The sequence below is a fragment of the Rhipicephalus microplus genome, chromosome 7 (genome assembly GCF_043290135.1).
Source record: "Rhipicephalus microplus isolate Deutch F79 chromosome 7, USDA_Rmic, whole genome shotgun sequence".
NCBI lineage: Eukaryota > Metazoa > Arthropoda > Arachnida > Ixodida > Ixodidae > Rhipicephalus > Rhipicephalus microplus.
The window spans coordinates 37,939,480-37,966,618 of NC_134706.1; the positions used below are offsets into that span (position 1 = coordinate 37,939,480).

The following is a 27,139-nucleotide window of genomic DNA, read 5'->3' on the forward strand; positions in this document are numbered from 1 at the left end:
GGGGAAAGGGGCGTAGCCATTGTGGTAGTGCGGTTGGTAGAGCATTCATTGGACGCGTTATGCAAAGGTTGCAGGTTCGGTTCCTGCCCACGGATAGTTATTTATTTTTTCCGCATTTCTTTCTTCACGTCGCACAGCATTTATGACTAATAACATTCCTTGTACTTTTCTTGGCAGTGTTGTCGGTTCGTTATTATCGATATTGTGTCTAATGAAGAAGAACGAACCCTTGAAATTTTCGCATCTTTCCTTCCTGTTCACTCCAATGCGGGATGCCTAATTGTGCAGAGCTCTCTTTTTATGCCCAGTTGCAGTTTCTTTGAATCGCTGAGCTATACGTCCCTGCAAGTCTGAGAAACCATTACGCTAATCGATTGTCGAGTAAGGCTATGAAGCTGTGGCTTTTGCACATTCCTGTTGCTCCACAGAAACAATGGCAGGTCGCAGTTGGTTGCTGTTTTGCTCACTCACATCGTTAACACGTTTAAAAAGTTACATGCATCAAAAATGAGAACGGGAGGATAAACGTTTCGATGCTTCAGTCCACATTTCAGTGATATACTACATGCTTTTTTTTCTTTTTTCGGGAACTAAACGGTGCCTTTGTGGACACATACCGACCCACTATGTCATTAATGCCGTGTTTACTTTGAAAAACAAGCCCACTGGAAAGGTGGTACATAAAAAAGTAAAGAAAAGAGGAAGGCATTCTTGCAAAGGGAAGAGTGACTGTATTTTACCTATGACTTCCCAAAACTGTTTGAGTCTCATAATAAGTAAAGCAGCCTTTATTTCGGCAAGGCAAACGGGAAAATTATCGATAAACTTAAGTGCTATTTTTCGGCGCAGTAGTAGGCTTGCGCTTCGGTTCTGTAGTTTCCACGGGGCTGTCAAGAAAAGTAGTTGCCTAGTAGAGTCGAGGCAAAGAAAACGAGCATCTCCGCTGTCAGTGGCTCTTCCTTTTGAAGTCATGGTAGCAGGGCTGTTCAGTTTCTTTGAACTCCTTCAATACTATACTCTCAAACCTCATTATAACAAAGTTGCATCTTTCACGAAAGTAAGTTCATTAGTATATGCAAAATTCGTTATAAAGGTATATTTCTAACACTATGTCTATTGCAAGACTAGTCCTCTTTCACTATGTTATAACCGTTATTTCATTATGTCCGGGATGGTTATATCGACATTTGCATGTACTAGTTTTGAAATATCTTTCAGTGAAATGCTCACTAGAAAGCACTTGCTAAGCACGCTCCCCAAATGCTCCCTAATGGTGCTTGGTGAAAGGTCCTTGAACGATGAGGGAACTGGTTTGTGATTTCCAACTTTTTTTGTGCAGGTGCTCCAACCCACAAATCCTACATGACACACCTGGTCAGGGCCAATGGGAACTCGTTTTTTCTCGAAAGGTATCTCACCCACCTTCAACTGCCCTTCCTTTTATTGTTTTGATCACTTTATTTTTCATCTGCACTCCATGTACATTCCAAGAAAAAAAAAAGCCTGCACTTAGAGGGTCTTCCCACCATGCAACATGAACTTTTTGACATACTTTCATTCCCTTTCTCGAAAACAATGCACTTGCTAAATTACTATCAGGAGTGTTATATCACACAGATGGAACACAGGTTGTTTGTGACCAGAATGTGCTGTGTGCACATGGCAATAGCACAAGGAAAGTACATGTCACATCAGAATTGATGTGTGTCGGAAAGACGCCTCTAATATGCCCCCTTTTTGCTGGAGTATACGGGGGTGCAAATAAAATTACTCAAACTCCTCACGCAGTGACTCAGCAGCTGTGGCATTTTTCTGTTGATACTGAACGATTGTGGCATGATGAAAAAAAACATTTTTTTATTAAAGTCTTCCAGGACGCGCTTTAGTATGTAGCGGGCCACTCCCACTTTTGGAACAGAAAGGGGAAGTCTCTCTGCTGCACTGCGGGTTCGTTGGACTGCCCGCAGCTGTTCCTTGTGTAATGGAGCAGAATCTCGATGATACGAATTTAAAGAAAGCATGCAAAATACTCGTATTATTTTTAATTCGTATGAATCAAAAACAAGTGTAGATGATCATGAAGATGAACAAGAACTTTAGTGGGGTCAACTACTTTTTGCTGAAAAGAGTCTATGATCTTCTTTTCAACTTCTATGCTTTCACCACCTCTCAATGCAGGCACGTTCACACTTGGCATCAAAGGGAGCGAAAGAGGCAAAACTTATTGGAAATTCACTCGCTTCGCTGCTTTAGGCGGCCACTAAAACGCACCGCGAAGTCGACATGAAAAAAAATTAGTCCTCAAGATTGCTTTCTGATGTGGCAGGTTTGACTGGAAAGGCACTGTACGCATAAGATTGTGTGCCATCAAGTGAGTGGTCGTTGCAGTTAAGTCGAGTATAGTGAATTCCGTTCTGGAGATTGCTTTCTGGTGGGGCAGGTTTGACTGGAAAGGCACTGTACGCACAAAATTGTATGCCCTCAAGTGAGTGGTTTTCGCAGTAAAGTCGAGTCGAGTTCAGCGCTCGTCCTGTGTACTGTGTTCCTTCCTCCTCGTTTTTTTCTTGTGCTGTGCTTTCCCGGATAAGTGTATGCACCAACTCGCCCTACTTAAAGGGACACTAAATTCAAGTAACAATTTATGTCAAAGTGAAAGCTCAATGTATAACATCTAAAGCGACAATATTATCAACAGCAGTGCCCTACATACCGAGAAATTAAGGTGAATGCACAAGAGCACAAGCCCCGCAGTAGGACATTTTCAAAATGATCCCGATGACATCAGACGGACGGCCTACAATGAATCACTACTAATCGATCTTGCTACACTAAATAAAGAACCTTTTGTACATTTTGTGCATCAAGAGATGCAATAAAATGCTGCTTGTTCGTTTCTGTTTTGTTTATTGAAAAAAAGAACCGCCGGACGTTACTATAGGGAAAGGCGCGAGTGTTACGCAAATTTGATTTTCGCGTAGTTACACTGGACAGGTGGTGTCGTCTAGTGGGGCGCAATTGAACCGAAAAATGTCTGCAGTCTTGGAGCCATTGGTGGGAAATTGATCAATGGCCGTTGTTGCTGCTGTGGCTCCCGCTGCTTTCGGTCTGCTGCTACTAGCGCAGTAAAGCCGGGCGACGTTGTGCACGGCAACAGTGACGCGAGTTGGTCCTTTCGGTCCGCTTCTTAGGGCGGGTAATTTGAAATGCGCTAACCCGATGCGGATCACTAAAAGGTGAATTTATTTTAAAATAGGCCCTTCCTTGGCACAAAAGTAACACTACGAAGTTTCTGGACCACTATTTCAACCATGAACGTCGACTTAATAGTTGCCTTAAGGTGCCTTTAAAGTCTTGCTCAAAGCTTCATAACCAGTTGGCATTGCCCCATGGGAGCTATGCTTGGAATTCACATTAGGCACTATCGAATCATTTGCTAATTTTTCCTTCTTTTTTTTTTTTCTGCTGACAGCATTGATGCTCTGGAAGTCAGCTGTCGCTCATTAGGATCGCTGCATCGCATTAACCTGTGGGCCTTCAGGGCCGTTGTTTGTGGGGAAATCGGGCTCATATGCACCGAAAGTTTTTGAATTAACCGTGCTGGTGCTTACCGCCGCTTCAAATTATCCAATCAAAATTACATTTTAAAATATGAGACCTCAGGAATCCTTTTAAATAATTACAAATTCAAAATAGCAGAGTTCAAAGGGATGAGGTTTTATGCTGTTTCTAAAGCACAAGGCATCTTCATTTATTACTCAGTCTAAAAGTGGAAAAAAAAGTCACATTTTGAGTGGTTAAATTATCGAAACAGTATTTGTTTGTGTAAATGCATCTGCTTCGAGAAGTCTCACTAGTTTCCATGTGTTGCATCTGGTGCGTAGAACAGAGTACCGTAGTCTTGGTGTCTTGGGATTTTTATTGGTAAATCGGACACAGTTGGAATAAATTGTGAGTGACATCTCGTTCCGAAAGTGTTTTCACGAGAACACGGAAATTTCGTGCGAGCCGCTAGAAGTCTGTTGTTCTTCTATCTTCTTTCATTTTCTCTCTGTACTTCGGTCTGCAGGTTTGAGGCTGGTCTCTCCGCCGTGAGCGGCACTTGGACCAATTTGACAAGCATCCGCAAGTTCTGTGACCACTTGCTGGGCCTGCTCGAATGCTACACTTGGATTCTAGAGCAGCAGCTGCTGGAGCCCAAGTTGCTGTTTGAAGGTGGCCTTCATACATTCATTCATTCATTCAATTGTTTATTTCAATTGTAAAACTTTTTATACAATCGAGGCCAGGATTCCGGCTCATGAGAGGCTAGTTCGCGAAACGTCCACCACGTGCCGCATGACTTTGAACCCTCCCCTCGTTCTTGCATTTCTCCTCCCACTACCGAGCAGACGGGCTCCGAGAGGAACACGCAGAGTGCAGAACAAGTTTTCCCAATGCCTGCCCTTTCAGCACGGATACTGCACCACGGAGTCATCCGCCGAGCCCTCTCCCCTTTTCCCCGTCTGAGGAGGAATAAAAAAATACACACTGAGGCATGATGAAGGAGGGACACGCCACAAGAAAAACTAACTGCTGCGCTGGGAGGGGTGAACACATGCAAAAAAGAAACAAAACAAAATATATTAGGAAGTGAGGAAGCAGCCCCGGACAGGGGACGTTGAAAGGACGACAGACGTCCTCTCGCCTTCCCGTTTTCAGCGCTGCTTTTTCACTTCTTAATTACGTAGCAACCAGCAAGGTAGACGTGCTGCATTAAACTAGAAACAGGGGCGTGGGTGCGCCACAGGAAATAAATGGACAGCGGTTACGGGCCTTAGAAGGGAGTATAGAGGTCGGCGTCGCTGAGACTGCTGTCAATTTTTTTCACGTGGCAATGTTTTTTTATAAATCTGTTCATAATTTCTTAACCACTTGATCGTGTTTGTGTTGATGTAGGTTGTTCTCAAATCTGGATGTTTGAAGAAATTTTCAATCCCATAATTATTACAATCTTGTGATAATTGATTACCTTCAGCATGATGTTTAGCGGGCAGTTGGGCTGCAGTAAATAAATATTGCACTATAGTGTTGTTGTTTGCGCTCTCATTTCATTTTGAGAACTTGTATACTTTCACTCTGCTGAGCTCTGCCGATCTTTCCCGCATTTAAGCGCTGAAGCCCTTTTAGAGAAACCGGCACAAATGCCGGAAAAACACAGCGGCCGACGTGCCATGCGTCTGAGAGTAGAGAAGGCACTGGTTTTCCATACACCTTGTTCTCTCCATCGTAACCACTCATTGAGGCCAAGAATAGCGCACCTGCCACCAGCAATATTGATCGTTGTGAGTGAGCTCCTCACTTTCCCCTCTGAAGTGATGGACAGCCAAATGACGTCTACCAGTTCGAAGTCTAGCTCTTCTGTTAAAATATTTAAGGCATTTTAAGGTGTTTTTAGGTGCTTTAAGGTGTTAAGTTGTTTAAGCTGTTTCAAGGTGCATGCCGTTCAGTATAATCGGGAGTAAACACGTACTTTCTGCGACGCGGTTGTTACCAGTTATCTTGCCTCCTCCCCGATTACACTGAACCGCACACAACTTGAAGCAACGAAGAGCTGAGCCTCTAAGGTTCCTTCAACCGGAAGTGCTGTAGCAGACGACGCGCCGTTTTTATATCCACCTATTCTTTCTGACTCATGAACGGTTCAGGAGTAGACCGGTGGGCCAGCAAGTAGTCCTCCGTGCCCGTGCCAGGGTGGACTACGTACTTCCTTTCTTAACCTCCTAATTCCTCTCCTTCTATCTCTTCATATCCCCTTTATACCCTTTCGCCAAAGCGCTAAGCCGTGACCCCAATACGAAAGGCACGAACAAGTGTCTTCACATTTCTTTTCCTCTAATGAATGACTACTCATATTATATATAATCTGGACCGGCCACGCACGACTTCGCAGGCTGAGTAATTTTTTCTCTAGCTTGGTTGAGTTCGTGACCTCATTAACAATTTTGAATATGTGCATTCACGGAGAAGTTATAGTACAAAAAGAAGTCATGCCCAATGACTAATACTTTTTGTATTATGTTAACTGGTAATATATTAACTTTATAATTTCAGCTTCGATGATTATTTAAGGCCTAAATCATATGTTTGGTAACCAAGTAATTAGCGCTCTGATATTCTACATTGTTTTTATCTGATCTCAGAGACAGGTATTCTGCAATATGGCGGCCACCGTGACTTTTTATCACATGGAGTGTCAGTTCAGCCAATGACTTAGAGTCTGTCGGTCCCTGCGTTGTTTTGTGCTTTCCTCGCTTTGTTCTGTTCACCCGCCTCGTCGAAGGGGCAAAGGGGAACACAAAGCAAAGCGCAGGAGCACCGGCACTAATTTAGTATCGCGGTAACATGGTTTCTTCCTCCGCGCATCTTCATATAACCCAGTTTCTAGTATAAGTCTCCAGAGCACATTCTACTTTGCCTATCAAGTTAGCAAGACTAGTGCCCTAGTCTCTGCGCCCTGGAGTCTCTGCCCTAGAGACTGCGAAAAGCAACAGCAATGTTAAGCGGTTTTCGGTCGTGCTGAACACTCTTTTTTCACTCGTCTTTGATTCTTCATTGCTCGCAGTATAGCGCATTTTTAAGGCAGTCAGAGACCTATGTTTGATATAGAAATACCTTGGAGGGGAGATGATGGGTACATTGGCTGAGAAGAAGTAGGACTGATTTCACTTATCGTTCATCTTAGGTGAGCGTATGAAGAACCCCATGAGATTTATTTTATATATTTAGCGTAGTAGTCGATACGGCACATAGTCCAAGCTTCGTTGTCCTAACGTGGCTACAAGTGCACGCCAAATGTGGAAACTTTATTGTACCAGATTTAAAATATCTTCAAATGAACTGCTGAGGTCTGTGTTGATGGCATATTCGTCCATAATGCATGTCTGTCTTGCAAGTTGATACTGTGAACAAATTGCAGTAAAGTAGATAGGTGGGTGAGTCAGAACTGATGTAAATTGAAAAATTTTCAACGCGAACAGGGCGGTTCTTTGACAATACTGCCATCATGCACAAACATAGTGATAGAAGGGCACGAGGACTCGCGGAAGCGTACTTCATAAAAGATGCGGGAGATGTTTGCATATCTGAGCCGTCCGTTTGCCTTCTAGAATAGGAGTTACGTAAGCCTAATGCATTGAATTTGAATTTTAATTCAATAAAACTTCAGTTGATAGACAGCGCCTGTGTTGTGTAGTTCCTTGTTTGTGCTCCGTCCCATTCGCGCTGAAAAAGTTTTCAATGTGAACAAACACAATGAATGCATCAAAGCAATGTCATTAAAGTGCGCGTCCCTGATTAAAGTCCCCGATGCAGTTTCTAGAGCACTCTGGGCTTAGTAAGATTCTTAGTTTACACTGCAGGACGTCATAGCTGTCAACAATAAGCGTGAAAATGCTGTTGAACAAAACTATGACTGCCTCTTGTACCAACATTGCTCAAGTCACATCCCTGTGAGACCACCTGTGAGGTAGAAGGTATAAAACGGCGCAAATACAGGGACTTGCGGAACGATATGAATGAGTCTATAGAAATAAATCCAGTGCTTGCGTCACTAGTACTTTTCTTGTAACCTTCTCTTTGTGCGGTTTTTACCTTCCGCCTTATATCAAATCCAGCTAGCCCAATTTTTAGTACAAATTGAGTCCTAGATAGAACGAAAATATTCCGGAATAAGCGAAATATTTTTATAGGTTATTTTCATTTCATTTATTGTACCGTCAGAACCAAACAAGGCATTAGGAGGGGTGTAGGTTACAGGTTACAATCAGTAGTTTGTACAGCATAAGTAAAACATAAATGTGCAATACAGAGAAAAAAAGTGAATATACCATTACAAAGTATTCAATCAAGATAAGTTATACAATGAATAGAAAAAGCAAGAAAAACAAACATACGCAATATGCAGGAAAATAAATGACAATCTATTTAGCAATACTGCTTAGTGCAACACTAGACAAGGAGTTTTCACTAATACATGAAATATTTTTGGGAAGGTGGTTCCACTGTAGTGACATGCGAGAAATGCATAATTGACAAAATGTGTTGGTGCTGCTAAAAGGAACATGAAACTTATTAGAATGATCGAAGAAACGCGATACATAGTGCGTATTATGAATGACCATGCATGACATGCAAGGTTGTGTGGTGAAATACTTTTCGAAACAATGATAAACTGGAGATTTTACACCGCGCTGCAAGAGACGAAAGTGATAGGCTAGTTTTATGGCTGTTACGCTGGCAGTTCTGTTATAAGTAGAAAGAATAAAACAAGCGGCGTTATTCTGAACTAGCTCTAATGCTTTAACGAGATTAGTGTTATGAAGGTTCCAGACTAATGAGGATGATGCCAATTTTGGACGTATTACTGGTTTATAGTGTAATAATTTTAAAAAGTCAGCAGCATCAAAAAAGTTTCGCCTGAGGGAGCCAAGGGTGCGGTTAGCATTGTTAATTTTGTAATTGATGTCTGTTGTCCAAGCAAGATTGGATGTGACATGAATTGCTAAGTATTGTATGAGGTAACTTGACCTCAAGAAAGATTATTTAGGTAGTATACCTGGGGACAGTTAGATGACCTAAATACATGCATAACTTTACATTTATTATTATTTAGTTCCATTAGCCACAAGCTGTGCCAGTTAGATATTATATTTAAATCGGAGTGTAGGCAATTGCAATAGTCGTCTGAAACAATTTCTGTAAAAGTATCGCAATCAGCAAAAAGGTGCATGTTAGAATTACTACAGAGGTTAGGTCAATTATATATAATAGAAACAACAAGGGACCGAGGACCAACTCTCGGGGCGCTCTCAAGGCAACATGGCACATTTATGAATTGTAGCCGTTAGCGGTAACGTATTGTAAGTGATTAGCAAGAAAGCATTTGACCTACTTTATTAAGTTAATGTCAAGATTTAAGTTCTGTGACCACTCTTTCTGTATTTCACCTTCGGGTGCAATCTGCTGGTGGGGAGAGCTTAAGCGCTTCGAGGGCATGTTGGTGGCATTGGAAGATATGAAAAAGCCGGTAATTGAGGCGCCGTCATCAATACTGACTATATACAATGGCTCCTGTCAGTGAAAGAAAAGGAAATGTGCATTAAAAAAAGGCGGAGGGGGGGGGGGAGGACTGTACGACATCCGGGACCATTTATCGGTGCGTTCCGACTGTGCTTGAAGCGGCAAACCATTTCTTTATTATCAGATGTATACGCTGAAAGCTTTGTTAGGGGGTAATAATATTGTTGTAATGGGGGGCTATGCACAGAGTACTGATTAAAGAGGGGCGTTTGCGTCTTTTAGTGATCGTAACACTGACAGAGTGCCTGGGTGTTCCTTTATTCCGTTTTTTATTGTATGGAATTTGTAGGTAAAGTAAGATTCCCGTTGTCCCATTCTCTGATTGTTCGAAAATTGTTTTCCAATAGTGTAACCCTGATGTCATCAAAGCTGTGGTCTTTTAATGGGCTGTGTTTTGAAAGTAAAAGGCCTGGAAGGGAACCTACATGTGCCGGATGGTTGTTGAATCTATTTCTAAACGGAGTGTCTGTCTGGCCCACGTATTGCATGTTACATACCCGACATTCTAAAACGTATATGACGTTGTCTGAGTCACGGTCTAGTGTACCCCATATCCTGTGCTTAAAATCCGAGTTGATGCTTTCCGCTACTGGCGTTGTCTGCATGTGTTTGCATAACTTGCATCTGCTTTTTCCGAAAGGGTGACACCCTGTTTGAGGTTTCACGCCTATCTTTGAATTTATTGAATGATCATTTATACTTTTCGGCGGCCTGTATACCCCACAAGGAGGAGAAGTGAAAAGTTTGGATTGTCGCACACTCCCTTCCAATATGTTGAAGTCTTTTCTTAGAACTTTATTTATGTTGAGTGGGTTGCTCGTGAAAGTTAATAGCAAATTTTTGTTGCGGTGTTGGTCGGCATATTTCTGGTGGCCTGGCAGTTCAAATTTTCCGCTTTTTTGGTGGCGTCATCGATAGCTGGCGGGTATTCTTGACGAAAGAGTACTTCGCGCATATGTGTGCTGTTTTTGTGGAAGTCCTTGGTGCGGGAGCAGATTTGACGGAATCTGTGTGCTTGGGAATAGCAATGCTGGTCTTGCAGTGTCGTGGGTGGCAGCTTTTGAAGTGCAGGTATTGTTGCCTGTCTTTAGGTTTTTTGTATAGTCTAGTTACCAGTGCACCATGGCCCATTCGAATCAGTGCTTAAAGGAAGCTATTTCACACACACACACACGCACACACACACAAGCACACACACGCACATGTTGCGCGGTCGTTGAGAGGTGTATGGCCTAGGATTTTACACCATTTGCAGGATGGCAGTTCAGGTGGTTCTTGATAAAAGAATTGATTTTAATTACAATGTGCACATGAATGAAATGGCATGAAGGAATTCATCTTGTTTATAGGGATTCATTGTAATATGCTGACATAAAAGAGAAAAAGACACAAACAAGTCAAACGCTATTGCGTTTGAGCTGTCTGCATCTCACCTTTTTCCGCGACGCATGCTGTCATATATCCACCGCTATGTTCCTGTTCGAGTAATTACTCATTCGACAACCACGGTGGAAGCGCCTCGTTGTGTAACGAATGGTACCGACACCTATTTTGTTGATTGTCAAATAAACCTCAATGAAGTTTTATAAAACTGCCTTAAATTATTTGTATTATTATGCTGATTTTGAATATGCAGTTATGTTTTTAATAGTATATGTCGCCATAAACATATCAAACATTTCACGTGACATGTTTAGAACAACATGTTTTCCTAACACCATTGAGTTACAAGATCGAAATCAAAATATTATAATATGGGAACTGAATGCAACAGAACCTGAATGCATATTCTAAAACCTCTTAACGAAAGTTATCTTATGTTGAACACTGACGCGTATGTCTGGCTCGAGAATGGCTTACGAGATTTCAACATAACGTAACTTTAACACAAACGAGCTTAAACATGGCTTATTAGGTTGACTAGTTGGTTCATGAATATCATGACAGTACAGTGCAGTAAACTCGCTTAAAAAGTGCATACAGCTTTTATCCCTAATTCCCTGATTTACTCTAAATCTATCCTGTTTGGAAAGACAGGCTTGCTCGTAAAAACACAAAAAAAAGAATGTATTAAAGATGCGTTTTTATAAGTATAATTCATACTTGAAGTTGGCGCATAAATAAACACAAACTCGGCAAGTTTCATCAACATCAATCACAAGCACAAGTGAACGCATTATTTGTTTGACAGTGTCTCATTGAAGCGTGCAAACTTGGGCAAGTTGGTCGGACATAACTGAATGTAGGAACAGCGCAACCTAGAAGTATAGTTACTTCGTAACTACGGAAGCGAAAAAAGCGCTCTTTTCTGTCCTTGTTTTTTCGCTTCCGTAGTTACGAAGTAACTACTTTTAGATTGCGCTGTTCCTATATTCAGTATGTCTCATTGAGTGGGGGTCGACGTTACCATTGAAAGTGGTCACCTTGATAACCAATAGGTACTTACTGAAAATAATGGGGTAGTCATGTAAACTCCTGCATTGGGAGCCATGCGTAACATTACATAACTTCTCAAAAACTGACGGGAACACAAAAGAGAAGGCACAAACTCCTCTTTTGTGTTCCCGTCCGTTCTTGCGCAGTAACGTAATGGATCATTACAAACTGGCCCAACTTACTACTCTTCTGCAAGCCATACATACACTATCTGCTTGTGAAGAAGGGAGGCATTGGTCTGAAGAACAAAGGGAGTCGTTTGACCTCGAAAAAGAGGGTCATTTGTGTAGCCAGGCGACTACCACCAAAAGGTAGTCAGTTCAGACCCCCCCCCCCCCCATTTTTTAAGAGTGCAGCCAACACCAATTTAGTGGATGACTCGTCGCTCAGTTGCTCCACCGAGACACTCTCGTCGGTTATGGTCGATTGTCTTGAATTCTTGTATATCGAGAAGCGCAAGTCGTCTTTGTTCTGCAATGACCTCTTGAGGAGCATCGGGCAATGTTCCTGCGATCAGACATCCTTAAGCACTTACTCCCTCGTGTCGCAGAAGTCCAAGTGTGTATCCCTGCAAAGATGCGCCTTGGCGTGACAGTGTGAGGCACAGTCACTATGACGAGACACTGGCCTTTGCTTCTGGCGTGTGACGCTTCGCACTACGACGTCAGTGCAGTGTTTTCCCAGATTGATGATCAAAGCAGAGAAGCAGCGGTAGCCCAGTGACGGAACGGAACGAAAAACGAAAACGAAAAAAAAAAAAAGATATTTTTGACCGAAACGATTACGTAACCGGAACGTCATTAATTACTTCATTTTGGAGCAACAACGAGATAATTTTTATCGTTTTTCGTTTCACAGGAAAACTTGGCGATCCGTAACAACTGAGTTCATGCAATGTGAACAATATTCTGCATAACTGAGGGAACAGAATCAGTGCGTATATATAGGGCAGGCATCCCTAAGTAAAGATGTGTCCAAATGTTGTCGGAAAAGAAAAGTTGCAACCATAGACGTTTGTATTAATTGAATCGGGCTTTCGTATGCCTTTCACACAGGCCGTCTTGAAGTTTGCTTGATCAGAACAGTGGTCGCGCATATAAGAGAATACCGCTTCTGAGATCATGCTTGCACAATTCACAAGAAAAAAAAAAAAAACATTGAGCTTCTCCAGAATATTTCTAATTGACTGTTCAGAGAATCAAATACGATAACTTAGAAAAGCACTGGTTTGCGTTATTTGGTTACGAATTCACGCTAAAGCTATTTGCGCTTCCTTTAGGAACGTGGTAATTTATTTTAGTCTGGTCCCCGGTTCTTAAAGGGGAAATCTTATGTTTCTATAGTTAATTTAACTTTGATGTTTTGCAAAAAAATAAAAACCATTACGAACTGTTAGGGAACTTTTATTTTTCGCTCTGGAACGGAAACGGAACAGAGCTTTTTGCGATGGAACGAAACTAAAACCAAACCGAAAAATCCTGCGATAGCAATTGCTTCCCGCACGCTAACCCCTGGGAAACTAAATTATTCGCAGGTTTATCAGGAAGGGCTGGGTGTCGTCTATGGAGCTATGCATTTTCATCAGCACATCGCGGGCAGTCATGTGACTGTTCAGTGACTGATCACAGGCCACTCCTGAGTATCCTAGGGCCCCAGATGCCGATTCCACAGACACTTTTGCCTCGTATGATCCGATAGTGCATTAAGATGTCAGCATAAGACTGCGACGACGTGTATTGTCCTGGAAACAAGCATGGAAATACCAACGCACTGAGCCGCTTACCCCTCAGCGAAACCATTGAGGATACACCTCAAGTTGGCTGCGTGCTCATCTTCAAAGTGCTAACAAGGCCCCCCACTAACTGCGGACGAAGTCACAATGGCCATGCAAGATGACCCGACATTGTTCCTCTACAATGTCCTGATGGAGGGCAGAGTTCAAAACTTCAAGAATGAGAAATTCAACGTTTTTCACAAGAGTGAAACGGAGTACAGCTGTCATCGTGGTTGTGTCAAATTGGGATCACGAGTTTTCATACATGGCCCACTTCGACAACGAGCAATGGCTCTCATTCAGGCCGGACACAGAGGCGTGATTACAATGAAGTGCGCCCGCAGCTACAAGTGGTGGCCGGGAATCGGCAAGGGCATCGAGATAGCTGCAGAGTACACAGCCCGCCACTTAAATGAAGGCGCACCGCCACGAGATCCAGCACTGGACTGTTGAAGAGCGAGCACACCTTGGCAGACATTTCTGGTAATTCCGGATGCCTACAGCGAATGGGTTAAAATTCGCCATGTGAACAAAACAACATCGACAGCTGCCATCAATTTCCTGTGGTTGTTCGAAACTTTCGGATTACCCCACAAGGTAGTTTCAAACAACAGAATCGCATTTGTGTCAACCAATATACAGAAATCCTACTAGTGACAACTGCATCACAGTGGTGAAATGTGCTCCGAACCACCTAGCCAGAAAAGGACAGGCCAAACGCTACATGGTAGAGCTAAAACGTGCTCATGCAAGAGACTACGAGGTCATTACAGTGGCGCATTGCATGTTTTTTTTTTGTTTTTTTTCAAGCAACTCACAACGGGCGAGACGGGCCAAGTACCGGAGAATCTCATGTTTTCTTGCGAGCTGCGAGCACACATCTCAGCCCTTCTACCAGAACCGCCTTGAAAGGTCATACCAGGTAAAGAAGACGCCTGGCGTTGCTGGAAACTCCACAAAGGACAACCAGTGGTCGCCCGCCATTTTCACAGAGTGCCTGAATGGACGGCGGTCATCGTAAAAAAAAAAGAAAGAAAAGTCTCAGCCGGAGATATCGGCTTGTGGAATTAAAAGCCCTGCCATCGCGTCTTCTACCAGAAAACGCGTGGAGGGGCTATAGACCGGGAATTCCCGCCCCCATCCTGTCGCCAACAAAAGCTCTCGCCTGTGTTGCCCCCATCCTCGGACTCCTAACCGTGTCTATCTTTCCTGTCTTCTCCTTACTTCCGTCGCTCCCTATCCCTGCGCATCGCTTCTCCTCCCTCTCTCTCTATGTCTCTACCTTTTGATCCTATCCTTTTATTCCATTCTCTACCAACATCTCCACTACTGTTGAGGTGCCCTCCCCCTGAGAGAGAGGTACAGGGCTCACTTTTCTTTTCATTTATAATCACTCCCCCTTTTCATTTATAATCACTCCCCCCCCCCCCCCTTTCCAGCCAGTTTCAGGGATGCGCCTGAAACTGGCTACCCCCCACGATACTTGACGCCGCGCGCCCGGGGACTGACTGACTGTCGGGGCAATCAGTGCGCCCGCGCACTGGTTGCCTCCCCTTTGTGCTCCTCGCCCCTTTTATGGCCCACAGCGGACTCGAAAGCCAGCGCTCGGATAATTTGGACCGTGCTGCGCGTAAATGCCATTCTTGAAAGTAATAAACTCAGTTCCCTTTAAGGTACGCTTGTTGTTCCGGCTACCGTGGACATAACACAGCGCAAATAAGGTTATTTGTTTCTAAGAAATTTAACCTCCCCACTTTTCAGCATTATACCTCTCTTTTAACTTACTTCCCTTAATACTTTTTATATCGTTAAATTGGAGAGTTGCATAATAAAAAAGAGGAAGTAGATTTATTTATTTAGAGATTTGTTAATTTTTAGAGAAAACTGCTAGTCTAATGTCGGACTTTGGGCAGGGGTGTGTGGCACAGTGGACGCAACCTTGTGTAGGAGGTACAGCAAAATAGATAGTGTTGAATGAAAGCGGGAAAATTCAAAATGAAAAAAAGAAAAGCGACATGAAATACGGTCCACAGTCTCAAGAATGGCCATAATACACTAAACAATAACAAAAACTATAAAAACAGTGCCCACTAGGCTATGTTGCTTGGGCAAAAAGTAAAAAGAACTCAAATACCAACTGTAGCAAAAATAAAGTCGGCAATATTAAGAAGCGAGACAATGCAGAATCGAAGCATTGAAGAATCGTTCAGAAGCGAGACATTGAACCTCAAGCAATCAGTCTGATCAAAATGGGTATTAAAATGAAGCGCACTGTAATATATATGAAGGCGTAGTTATGAGCCATGTGAAACAGCTAACGCATGAAGAAACTAGTTGAGATCGACACTTTCCAGTTTCTTTGGTGGTAAATTGTTCCACTCTCTGCTTGTGCGAAAAAAAAAAAGGATGCCTGTATATAGGGGCTCAGTCACTCTTTCAAGATTGGAGGCACGTGTTTCGTGGCGCAAAATTGCTTTGGTATAATTAGTTTTTTTGTATTGCCAGGTTATTATATATGAGAAAGAACAGCTTTGTTATTTCGCGATAACGTTTCCATTCCAGGGTTTCTAGTTTAGCGCTCTCCAGAAAAACTGACGTAGATGTGTTACTTTTAAGCATTGAATATGAATTTTACAGCTTTTCGCTGTGTTGATTCAAGTTTATCTGTGTTAGCTTGCGTGTGCGGTTCAAGACAGCCGATGAATATTCTTGTATTGGTAATACGTACGTTTCACATGCAGTCATTTAGGTTCGCCGGATGCCTTAGCGAGTGCCCATTTTGGGTAGCTTAGTAATTTCAAAGCCTTTTTCTCAGTATACGACACAGGTTCGTTCCATCTTAAATCAGATGTGATGATAAGACCAAGGTGCGTATACTGCGAGACAAGGACAAGAATTGATTTCCTAGGTTGTATTGGATATTTAATGGATCCGTTTTGCGGGTTATGGTTATCGCCCCATTTTTTCTCGCGGTAAAGGTAATCTGTCATTTTGTGTACCAAACTTGAATCTTAGATAAAGAGTTATTTAAAAGAACCTGGTCACTGGAAGCGTTCACTACTTTAAAGCACGCAGGCATCTGTGAAAAGCTTTAGATTTGCTGGAATGTCACGGGTGGAATTATTGACACATAAACCGGAAAGAAAAGAGACCCAAGGACGGATTCCTGAGGTATGCCGCATTTAAGCAGCGCGGACGGCGAGTTGATACTCCCGTCCGTAATTTCGCGCCCGGTGAATATTGCTCGCAATTTCAAAGCCTGACTTGAGATGCGTTAGTTTATTAGTAATTATTAACTAATTAGTCGATAACTATAACTTCCATGTAACTTGTAAAACTCGAGAATATGCTGTAAATTGAGGCCTCTATATGGTACTTACACTAAATGTTCGAAAACGTGCACTTTGTCCTTTTTAACATTACCCTGTTGATGTGCTATACTATCAATCTTTACCTCAATTAACCCTAAATATTGTTTCGCGGAGTCATAAAAGTGCCTTCCATAGGAATCCTCTATTTCAAACTTTACGTTTGAAATAAAGGATTGCGTACCCTATTTCAAACTTTATTTATTTGCGTACCCTATTTCAAACTTTACGTGGCACCGTAGAGTACACCATCTCAAAGATAGATGGAGCTTCAAGGGCCTGACAGCTCACACACCCCAAACAAAACTGGCCAGGGAACTTTTTTTTACCACGCGATTCAAACACGCTCTATATCATCATGAACTAGACATATGCCAGTACCTAAATCCCAGAAAGCAATTGGATATTTTCAAGCATGGCTCCACGATAGTGATTCAAGTGCGGTAAAACAGCCGATATTTCCGAGAGCGCCCATAGGCGCTGTGCATTATCTTTTAATAAGCTGGGGAACTCGCACTATTACAACCACGATACTATAACTCCGGCAAAAGAAAGATTCATACAGTTGCTACTTGAATCCGGGAAAGCAATGAGAAAATCAAAAAGGGAGAGGAGTTATTATCGTTTTGCTCTCCGTTCCCATAGAGTGACGCGGGGCACCGCCCCCACCATGCGAGAAAGTGCGCCTCCTGCTCGTGGGCCGGAATCCTGGGGACGGGCAGGGGCCAAGAAAAAGTTATTTCGAAGTTTATCTAGCTATAATGTTTAAAGCCCTGAAAACCGTACATTCTTTCCTGAGCAATGCTACAGCAGGTGGCTCTGGGTCTTTTTTACAACTTAGGGTTCTTAAGCATGCAGAAATTTAAATGCGGAAGCATATTTGCTTTTTGCCCTCTCTAAAATACAGTCGCTGTCTCGAGTAACCAAACCCACAACGTTTTATTCTGCTGTGCCCTAAATCCACTGATGACATTGACAGTGCCCAAAGGAACGCCATGTAGCACAAAAAACGCAACAGAGGCACTCACTCTCAACTGGTGCTTCATTGCAAGACGCAAAGAATATATACATACGTATGGGCATAAAGTTACAGATGCATAAAGCAGCTGGCAGTGAGGTGTAATGTTCTTTAGATCTTGCAATAAATATACATTCGAGAGTCACTGACGTGTGTTTTGTTTCTTCTACTGCATCCCGCCTACTTGAACGCTGTAAACTTGATCAAGGAATGTAATAACAACAAGCCTATGTATCGCTATTGTTTCAACTGGTCACTACTGCAGCACAACGGCAGGTCTTGCTGAAATTCGAAACACTTAGCGGACCATTGTGATTGAAAAGCTAAAGATAATATAGATTTTAACTACACAGTGGTACAAATATCTTGTCAGTTTTGCTGCTGTGGACATGTTGCCAATGTTACCCTTTGTGCTATCAGGTTTACAATTGCAGCACTTCATTAATCGTGTCTGTCTCACGACCCAAGGATTATAAAGCTGTTGCGGGCTTGAAATGAGGTCTCTTGTGGTGTGAGCTTCGATTCGGGGCAGCTATTGTCTCAGCCCACTACAAGATTAGCTAAAATTCCTGAGCGTGCGATATTGCAGTGATGATAATCGTGTTTTGACAATTTTGCGGCAATGATTGCAATATTGCGATGATCTCTCTTGTTCTCAGTTCCGGGCCAGCCCAGTGCCATTTTTCCGCTGGTCACCACGTTTTTGGAGAAGCTGGCCTTGTGCGAAAACTTGCAGGAGGCCCTCGACAGCGAACATGCTGCTTCCCTGCCATGCACGCCGGCTAGAACATCAGCACTTAATGTGTAAGTAATGTAAAGTGGGCAGAAAGTACATATTAAAAAAGCTTAATATGACATCAATCGGTTCGGAAAATTCAAAGTTGATCGCGGGCTCAGCATGAACTCACACACACAAAAAAAAAAGAATTGCAGGATAAAAAGAATCCACCTGCTGTCGGATTCGAATGGGGATACTACTGTGTGTGGCTTTTCATGTAGATGCACGCCATGTGCTGTTAGGCTGTTAGATGATAACTCTCTATCGACTAATCACTGCTATATAAAACAACGCGTGACCTTAACTCGTTGTTCTGATGAAAATATTTCTCTTACTTGCAATCTGCTTTATACTATTAATAACGCATTTTATTTCAGGGTGAAGTGTTCCTTGACCGTGCGGCTTTTCAATTTCCTGACCGTTTGGATGAGGACTTGCCCGTCTTCCATGTCTTCTGTGCCTGATGCATTTTGGAAAATTGAGGCATTTTGGAAGTGCTGTGTCGTCTGTGTGCTCCGGCCTTCTGAGGCTGGTTTCGACCTTGCCGACCTTGAAGTCGCCAACCAACTTCCGCATGAGGTGTTTCTTTGTTCGTTTTTTCAAGTGGCATTTTATTATTTTGAACAGCTCTTGGGGTAGCTCAGTGGTTGAGGTGTTGTGCTGCTGAACATGACGATGCTGGTTCAGCATCTCAAACGTAATTATGACAAACCCAGATATAACAAAATATTGGTTTAACGAAGTAAATGAAAAATAGTCTTTCAATATAGTGTTGGAATATACCTTTATAACGAATTTTCGGGCATAACAAACCAATTTTTGAGTAAGATGCATCTTTTTTAAAATGCGATTTTAGTGTGTTTCTATGCCCATAAGTGAAACTTCCGGTTGCCATCACATGTGGAAAATTTGTGTCAACCCAGCAGAAACGCCACATCACGTCAAAACACTGCTGAAATTATACTGGAAGAAAAATATTCGGCCTGATGTTGCATGAGCGCTGGCATTTTGCCATTGTCAGCAAGTGGCCCACGTCACTGGGGAGTAACCTATGCTGTGCCATCTTGTGGTTCTTGTTATTTTGCCAGCATCACTTCTGCCAGAACCAAAGTCAATAGCAACGTGCCTTTCTACTAGTGACGCCATACGTGACGTTTCTGCTCAGGCCACATGACTATCACACATGACGATAACCAGAAGCTTGGCCAATGTGCTCTCTAGGGGCGCAAAAACGCCCGCAGGTTTATTTTTAGCCTGCGACAGCTCCGTGTTAGTGAATGCATAATGCAAAAACACTCGCGTACCAACATTTACGTCCGTGTGAAAATAACTCGTGTCCTCTACCACAGTGTGCCTCATAATAATCATACAATGGTTTGAGCTTGCCCAGCTCCAGCAATCAAAATTCTCTGTTTATTCTGTAAAGTTCGGTAACGAAGCCTTTGTGTACTAGACAGTAAAGAGATGCTTCTTTTCTTGTCTGTGTTTTGTCATAGCCCTTGCTGTGTTTGTGTCGTGCCTGTGTTGCAACATGTGTGAAACTTACTCTACTAACTAGTCCTTAAAGCCACCACTCTTCACATGCACAACTCTACATGTGCCTTTCATGTGTCTCACCGAAGACACGTATACATTCCAGAAGTGGCTGTATTATTTCATTGGCTAATTATGCTTCAGATGAACAAGCTAACACTTCGTCTAAAGTGCACTGCCTCAAATAAGGTTTAATTTCTAGTTTAGGTAGTAAGGAGGGCTGTTTTTTTCAGCTTCATTATCAGAAGCGGCTGCTTTTTGCTATCTTTTCAAGATATTTACGCTTGTATTTCGGAGGTCTAATTTTGTTGGGAGAATCCTTTCTGTTTTATAGAAATAGTCTAATAAAACTTGAGAAGTCTGGAGAGGCCCGGCATAGACAACGAAAGATGTCACTGATCATCTCTCTGAACAATAAAATACTCCCTTTCTTGCACTCAACTGTCCTCTTTGAAAGTGTGTCACCGACCGTCCAACTCATGACGTGGCTCAGGTGTGCACCCACTGACTTGGGCGCGTGCGAGATCCATTTTTGAGGCGGAATTGCTGCAGTTTTCTGAAGTTGCATGTCAATATAGGCTGGTTGGGCAGCCTTAGACTGTTTTGAAGCTGGCATTCATTTGGCAGTGATGGTCATAAATAGCTTGCTAATCGAGTTTTTTTTTCTTTTTTTTTTTTCTGCACACATCATCATTTGGTGCGGCAGATGCTGGGGTTCTTGGAGCAGGTGAAGGCCACCTTTCCGGACCTCCTGTCCTCTAGTTTCTCTACGGCGCTCGATGACTTTTTCGCAACACATCCCGAGTGCTCGCTCGAGAGAGTCCTGGAGCTGAATCTGAGCGAGCTCGACCATCCGTCCGAGTCGCTGGACCTATCGCAGGCCGACCTCGAGCCCATGGAGGAAGAAGCTGCGGAGCCAAGGCAGAACGACATCCTGAAACTCACGGGCCTCGCCTCGGGGTACCGGCTGTTGGCGGAACTGAAGATTACCAAGGTGGTGGAACCGGAAAGTGCGATGGCCCCTGTCCTCACCGTGGCCGAGTTTTTCACGAAGCGGGCGGTGTCACCGACGCCCCTCTTCAAGGAACTCTGCGTGCACCTGTTGCGACTGGCCACCTCTCTTGGAGTCGGCGTGAGTGGGCCACATTCATGCTGCAGTGTCTGTCTGTTGTTGGCGTTGCAAAGTTTCGGAGTGTTTCAGTGCTTTGATCCGGACTGTAGGACAAATTTAGCAGCGCCAACTTTACTAGGAATATGTAAATGTTAGAGCAGTTTGAATATTCGAATGAATAATACAGTATTCGAGTTCACTTGGGTCGAAATTTGAAATATTGGAAATGCTGGAGTATTTAAAATGAGTGAATCATTATATTTATGCACTACTTTATTGGTTGGCAATTAGACCGAAAGACACGTTGAATAAGTTCGGCATTATGCTTAGGCATGTCATGTTACAGTGTGGACAGTATCATAGCTAGTTACAGAAGGGTCAGCATGGAACTCTTTGTAAAGCTGGTTTTACAGCAATAAAAAAGTGCTACACCGTGACTGCACCTATTCAGGGAAAACTTGCACTGCTGAAAAGCCCTACTTTTAAGTTAACTGAACATATCAACCGTAAATCGATTCATCATTCTTTATGCTAAAAAGCTTGTATATATGCTCTAGGTATACTAGTAAGTCTTAGAATGTGATGTATCTTGATGGTTATAACTTGAATTTTATTAAGAGTCAAATCTTTACAATATTATAAGTTGCTTCTACTTGCTTTCACCCAAACATAATTACATTTTCACATGCCTTGTAGTAAAAAACGAGTGTGATTGTTAATTGGGTCATTGTAAATGAATATATGTGCTCGTTCTTCTTTATATTATGACATATAATATTCAAATTCAATTAGAAAATATTTGACACAGTCACCATTTGCATCAAAACTAAAATTTAATATTCGTAGATTCTGAAACTTACTAATGCCTAGCGTTAGATTTCCAAGCTTGAAAATATGGCCATGTTGTTTTTTTAATAATTGTTGAGGTTTTATGTCCATAAAAAGCTGGTTTATGGTTCATGATTGCATACATAAGAGTGTGCAAGTGTAAGAAAAAAAAGGTACAGAGTAGGAAAAAAGTTCTTCGTCTTTTCAGAATTTTTCTTTATTATTCTTTTTTTCTTTTTTTTTTTTTTTCAACATTGACATACTGCGCTATACACCGTTGTGAAAATCAAGAAGCACCACGGGTAATGAGCTTCATCGATTTACCAAGTCCCGGATCGCTCCCCAGCGGCCCGTGGACGCCTCGTCTCATAGGCGGCTACGTCACATGCACGTGATCTAAAGGTCCCGAGCCAGCCCGAGCCGGCTCGGGCCATCTGCGCGCTCGATGCTGGCTGCATCTGCTGTGGCGTCTGCTATGCCAGGCTGTGCCGTCTGCTCCCTCCATAGCTGTGACACAGGCCACAACGCCGACCCAATTCCAACCTAGACAGCAGTTAGGTAGCGAATTATACCTATTTCTGTTGTGATGCAACTGACTGCGGGTGGGTGAGGTATTTTTTATTTATTTATCGTGAATACATTGAAAGGCTGACGACAAAAGCTGCATACAAGCAGCTTGACAGGCCCGTCAGCCCACAAGTTGTTCACTTGCAGTCAGCCTTGACTGCAAGTGAACAACTCGATCGCGTGCGCATCGTAGACCGGCGCAGTCGTTCCACCGCTGTTTCTCCTAGCGAGTATAATGGGTGTTTGCCTGACCTTCAGGAATATGCACATCCTTGACATGGCTCAGAACACCGATGACGTAAACTGGGTGCGCAAACAATGCAAAATCCAAAAACATGCGAGAAGCGGACAGAAAAGCAAAGAGAGAGCAAGAGCACGTCAAAAATTTCTGTCTAACTTGAGATGGCTGCACTGTCGGCTGCCAGCTGCCCGAAAGAAATAGTTCAGACGGTCCCGGGCCACCCGCAGGCCGCCAGGCACGCGAAAAACGAACATTGGTCCGAGCGATCTCAGACCAGTGTGCAGAGCTTACAGTTGGTCCTCGGGAAAAACGAATGCAACGCTGGCGTTCGGGGCCATACGGAGTTGTCCGGGACGTATAAATCGATGAAGCAGAGTAAGTGCAGGTGAAGCAGTCACTAATTATTCACTCGTGATTGCAGTGCGATTGCGTAATTAGGGCCTTGCATATTTGAAAAAGACTTATTATGATTTTTTCCTTTTTTTATGCAGGAAAGCAGCATTCTCGAAATCCTTAAACCCACCAAGGCTTGGAATGTCATGGGAGACGAATTGTGCCGGCACTTCGTTCGGAACACGCGCGCATTTGTGCTGGCGGCCCTAAAGTTGACCAACGGTGCCATACCTCTTATGACTCAAGTCCTTAACTACGTTCTTCGAGACAAGACTCTGATTTCTGTGTAAGCATCCGTACAGCAAGCACTGCTTTTGTTAATTCAGAGTGGTATGACCGTGCTGGTACTGTGTAAACGTATTTTCTTAAATTATATTACGAATACTAGATTGTAGTGTTATGTTTGGCTTTTCTTTTAAAAGAAGTGTCTTGCTGTGATTGGCTCCGATGACAGTGGTTGTGTCTCACTGAATTGAATCTATATCTCAACTAATCTCAAGAGACAAAGGGAGAGTTGCCACATAAATTTAGCTTCATTTTTCGCAACCTATTCTAATGATTCAGTTGTCTGGCCAAATGTTTCAATTTTAAGGCATTAGACACCATATTAAGATTGAAGGGTGCAGTAAAGCCGTGCACGAGTTCTTTCTTACATAAAGGAAATGAAAGTAAAAATAATAATTAAACAATAAACATTAGTGTTCTTTATTAATACTGCAGACATGTAGGCCAAGCAGTGAGGGCAATAAAAATGGTACAACAGTGAACATGTTGGAAAATATAAATAAAAAGAACAAACAGAACAAAAACAATATTACAGAAATACTGTCAATATGTTTGGCAAAACGCTACAAAACAAAAATAATGAAGATTATGGTGTTAATTTGGTTATATGATTCCATTCGATTATAGTATGGGGAGGAAAAGAATTCTTGATTGTGTTCATTCTCGCAAAGTAAGGTGTTAATGCATTTTGTCTACGGTGACGCGTGGTTTGGGTTAATAGGGGCAATAGATATAGAGATGAGTCTAGTAGTGATGAATTGTTCGTGTAAAGGAGTTTAAGATAAAAGATAAAAACGAGAAAGGATTAACTCAATGATAAAACACAAATCAAAGAACAGAAGGTTTCACGGAACATCGATTGACGACCTCTGGCACTGAAGCCTAAAGCTGAAACCGTTCCCCCGTAAATGTGCACATCAGTGGGGTTGATCAAAGACCTTTAAGAATTTCCTGTGTACAAGTTTGAGGCGCTTTCATGTCTTTGTATTTTGCCATAGACTATCGTTCCTGGTAAAATTATGCAACAGTGTCACATCTTGCTGCAGTAATTTTTATATTGCTTTATCAGTCAATAGCATGATCAAAAGACATTGCACCATCAAAAATAATCATTGTACTTTGGCATGTCAAAGGTACTTCTCAGCAAAGAACTCATAATCATTTTTTCTTCTCATCTTTCACTCGCGATCGCAGGGTTGGTTCGATTATGTCATCAGAAGTAATGAAGCATTGGACCTTGCTTGCACCTCATTTCAACGAAGACTGTGCACAGGCAGTCGTCAATTCTGCTGTTTTGATTTTGGAAAAGCTTGTGAGCCTTAGCCCTGAGGTAGGTGAAATGATGCGAATTTCACATGTCACTCAATGCCCAGAAAATTCTCTCTATTCTTAATTTATAATTTACATTTTTTTCTTTTTTGACTCTTATATAAAAGCTTCATTGCTTGTTGCACTGTGTTGTGAAAATTGTAGTATTTTAACATTTGGCATTAGTCGATCACTGAGAAATTAGGCACTGTCACTGGTCAAGCCTTGTTGCTGATGTGATTTGAACACACTCTCTCTCTTGACAGATTGCAAGTCCAAAGAGTCCCCACTTTGAAACCTTGTTTGCAATTTTTCTAAAGCTGCTGGAACGGCCAAAAGCCACTCTTGTTGATAAGGTAAAGTCTTTCATAAAAAATTACGGGGATTCAGGCTTGTTAATCTTTGGTGCAGCAGTGCTCCATAGGTTAAAAAAAAACGGGGTTATGTCAAGTGCTGAAAACGCGGCTGTTGGTTGAACGTCTGCGTAAGATAAAGTTTGCCCTTCACAATAACTCCTTCATGCTATGGTATTCGGCTGGCAGATGCAAGATTGCAGGTCATACTCCTGTCTGTGGCCGTTTAGGATGCAACATAAAATAACCTAAATAAACTAATGTCCATGTCTAAAAAGTTTAGGCAGTTAATATAACTTATCTGGAGCGTGCTTGGTTTTATCCTAAGAGCTTAGATTGTAGCATTGCATTGGCGATTCGATCATCATCACTATAGAAAACCAAGCTAACTTGCGAAACACTTGGTTTTCTCCCGAGTCGAACATGCGTTGCACGCTCATGAATGTACTTTCACAGTCAAAAATATGCAAGACGCAAAATTTTGAAAGAATCAGAATATTTCTGTGGAGTGGAATTTATACCTGCTACTTAAACCAAGCAAATGAGGAATTTCACTAGCACTGATGAATACAAAAACAGAAAAGAAAAGTAGTAATACAGTTGTCTGTGAAATGCGTGTCCTATAAATGTTTCGGGATTACTAGTTGTACCTCATTTCGTTTTAGAGTAGTGGTGACAGAAAGTTTTTGAACCACTGTTTTCTTTCTCCTCCACAAGTGGCTACTGACTCGTTAATAGCAGCAATGAAACTCATTTGCCCCAGTGTGAAACGAATGTTGAATTGTATGCTCGTATGTTATGATTGGAGGTAGTTTCCGTTTCGAAGAACACTCACGGGTCCCGTGACATAGTCGGCCTACTCGTTAACCATGCTATCATGTAGCCACGATAGCCTGTGGCTTCACTGGCCAGCTTTTGCCACGTTGTCAGCGCTACTCGTTTGTCTGCTGTGTTGAGTGCTGCGAGTGTTTTCCTCTATTGTGAAGCTGCGTTGCTTGTCTGGTACAGTGATGAATGAAAAAGCTGGGAGCAGTGAACAAGTTGTCAGAAAAACTCAGTTCACTTCGTGAATGTCGCCGGTGGGTGTGATCTTGTTCTTGTCATTGTCCAACTTGGGTGACATTTTCTGTGAGGCTTGGAGCAGCTGCAGCGTTGGGTGTGCTGAAACATTTACGCTCTGATCATATGTAAAGCACCAAATCGAGAAGTGACAAAGAAAGCAGTGAAATAACCACATAGGCACTCTAAAACAGTGCTGAACATGTAAGTTGCATAATGTATGCTTTACTGACTTGGATTTAGAAAAGGCAAAACTGCGTTCTGAAGGCATATCAATTCCACGTACGCACGTTGGAACGCCGAAGCAGTTATCTGTCCACTACGCTGTGCGATTCCGGCAGTGGAGAGCTTTTGTTTGTCTGTAGGCTTTCTAACATTTGTGGATGCCGGGTATGCAGAGTGCAGCAGCAGCAGCCATGGAACTTGTAGCGGCAACTTGAGTGTGTTTGTTTGCTGTTTCTTAAATCGCATCTTTGTTCTAGGCGAAAAAACAATGAGAACACTATGAGTTAATAATTATTTTGCTGCCAATGCTTTACACAGAGTCAGTAAGTGGCAAGTTAGTGCCGTGGTATTTTTGTAAATTTCTGGTTAGGCTTTGCATCATTCGGTTGTCACTAATGCCGGCGCTGTCCCTCTCGTACGTGCCTCCACTAACCCGGCCAGAACTCGTGATGTGCGTTGTTACGAAACAGCCCCAATCAATTACTTTATCATTTTTTCTGATATTTTCGATATGGCACTTTCACAAACTTCGAGATTCAGTTTAAGATTCCTTTTAGGCTGTGCTTGTGGTTGATATATTGGACAGTTGGCACCTCAATGTTGCCATCAGTGTGGTGTAACAGTCAAGTCGTGTCCAAATTTAGTGTCACGACTCCTTTGATATCAACACCCAGCCTTCCATTCTTTTTTTTGAAGTTCTCTTTTAAATTCTTTTTTTAAATTTCAAACCTTGGAGCTACATCAC

The 27,139-nt window shown here is 42.5% G+C and overlaps 1 protein-coding gene across 4 annotated transcripts in view; it reads left to right on the plus strand.

Annotated features, from left to right (window-relative positions):
- Positions 1 to 27,139, plus strand: part of LOC119180381 (DNA-dependent protein kinase catalytic subunit) — a 231,258-nt gene that overhangs the window by 58,259 nt on the left and 145,860 nt on the right. For all 4 annotated transcript variants that reach the window (XM_075869063.1, XM_075869064.1, XM_075869065.1 and 1 more), the window contains 8 exons: positions 1,340 to 1,409; positions 4,067 to 4,212; positions 18,373 to 18,517; positions 18,869 to 19,070; positions 20,731 to 21,156; positions 23,263 to 23,450; positions 24,644 to 24,779; positions 25,024 to 25,113. In XM_075869063.1, the coding sequence (XP_075725178.1) occupies positions 1,340 to 1,409; positions 4,067 to 4,212; positions 18,373 to 18,517; positions 18,869 to 19,070; positions 20,731 to 21,156; positions 23,263 to 23,450; positions 24,644 to 24,779; positions 25,024 to 25,113 (1,403 nt within the window). The remainder of the gene's footprint in view (positions 1 to 1,339; positions 1,410 to 4,066; positions 4,213 to 18,372; positions 18,518 to 18,868; positions 19,071 to 20,730; positions 21,157 to 23,262; positions 23,451 to 24,643; positions 24,780 to 25,023; positions 25,114 to 27,139) is intronic.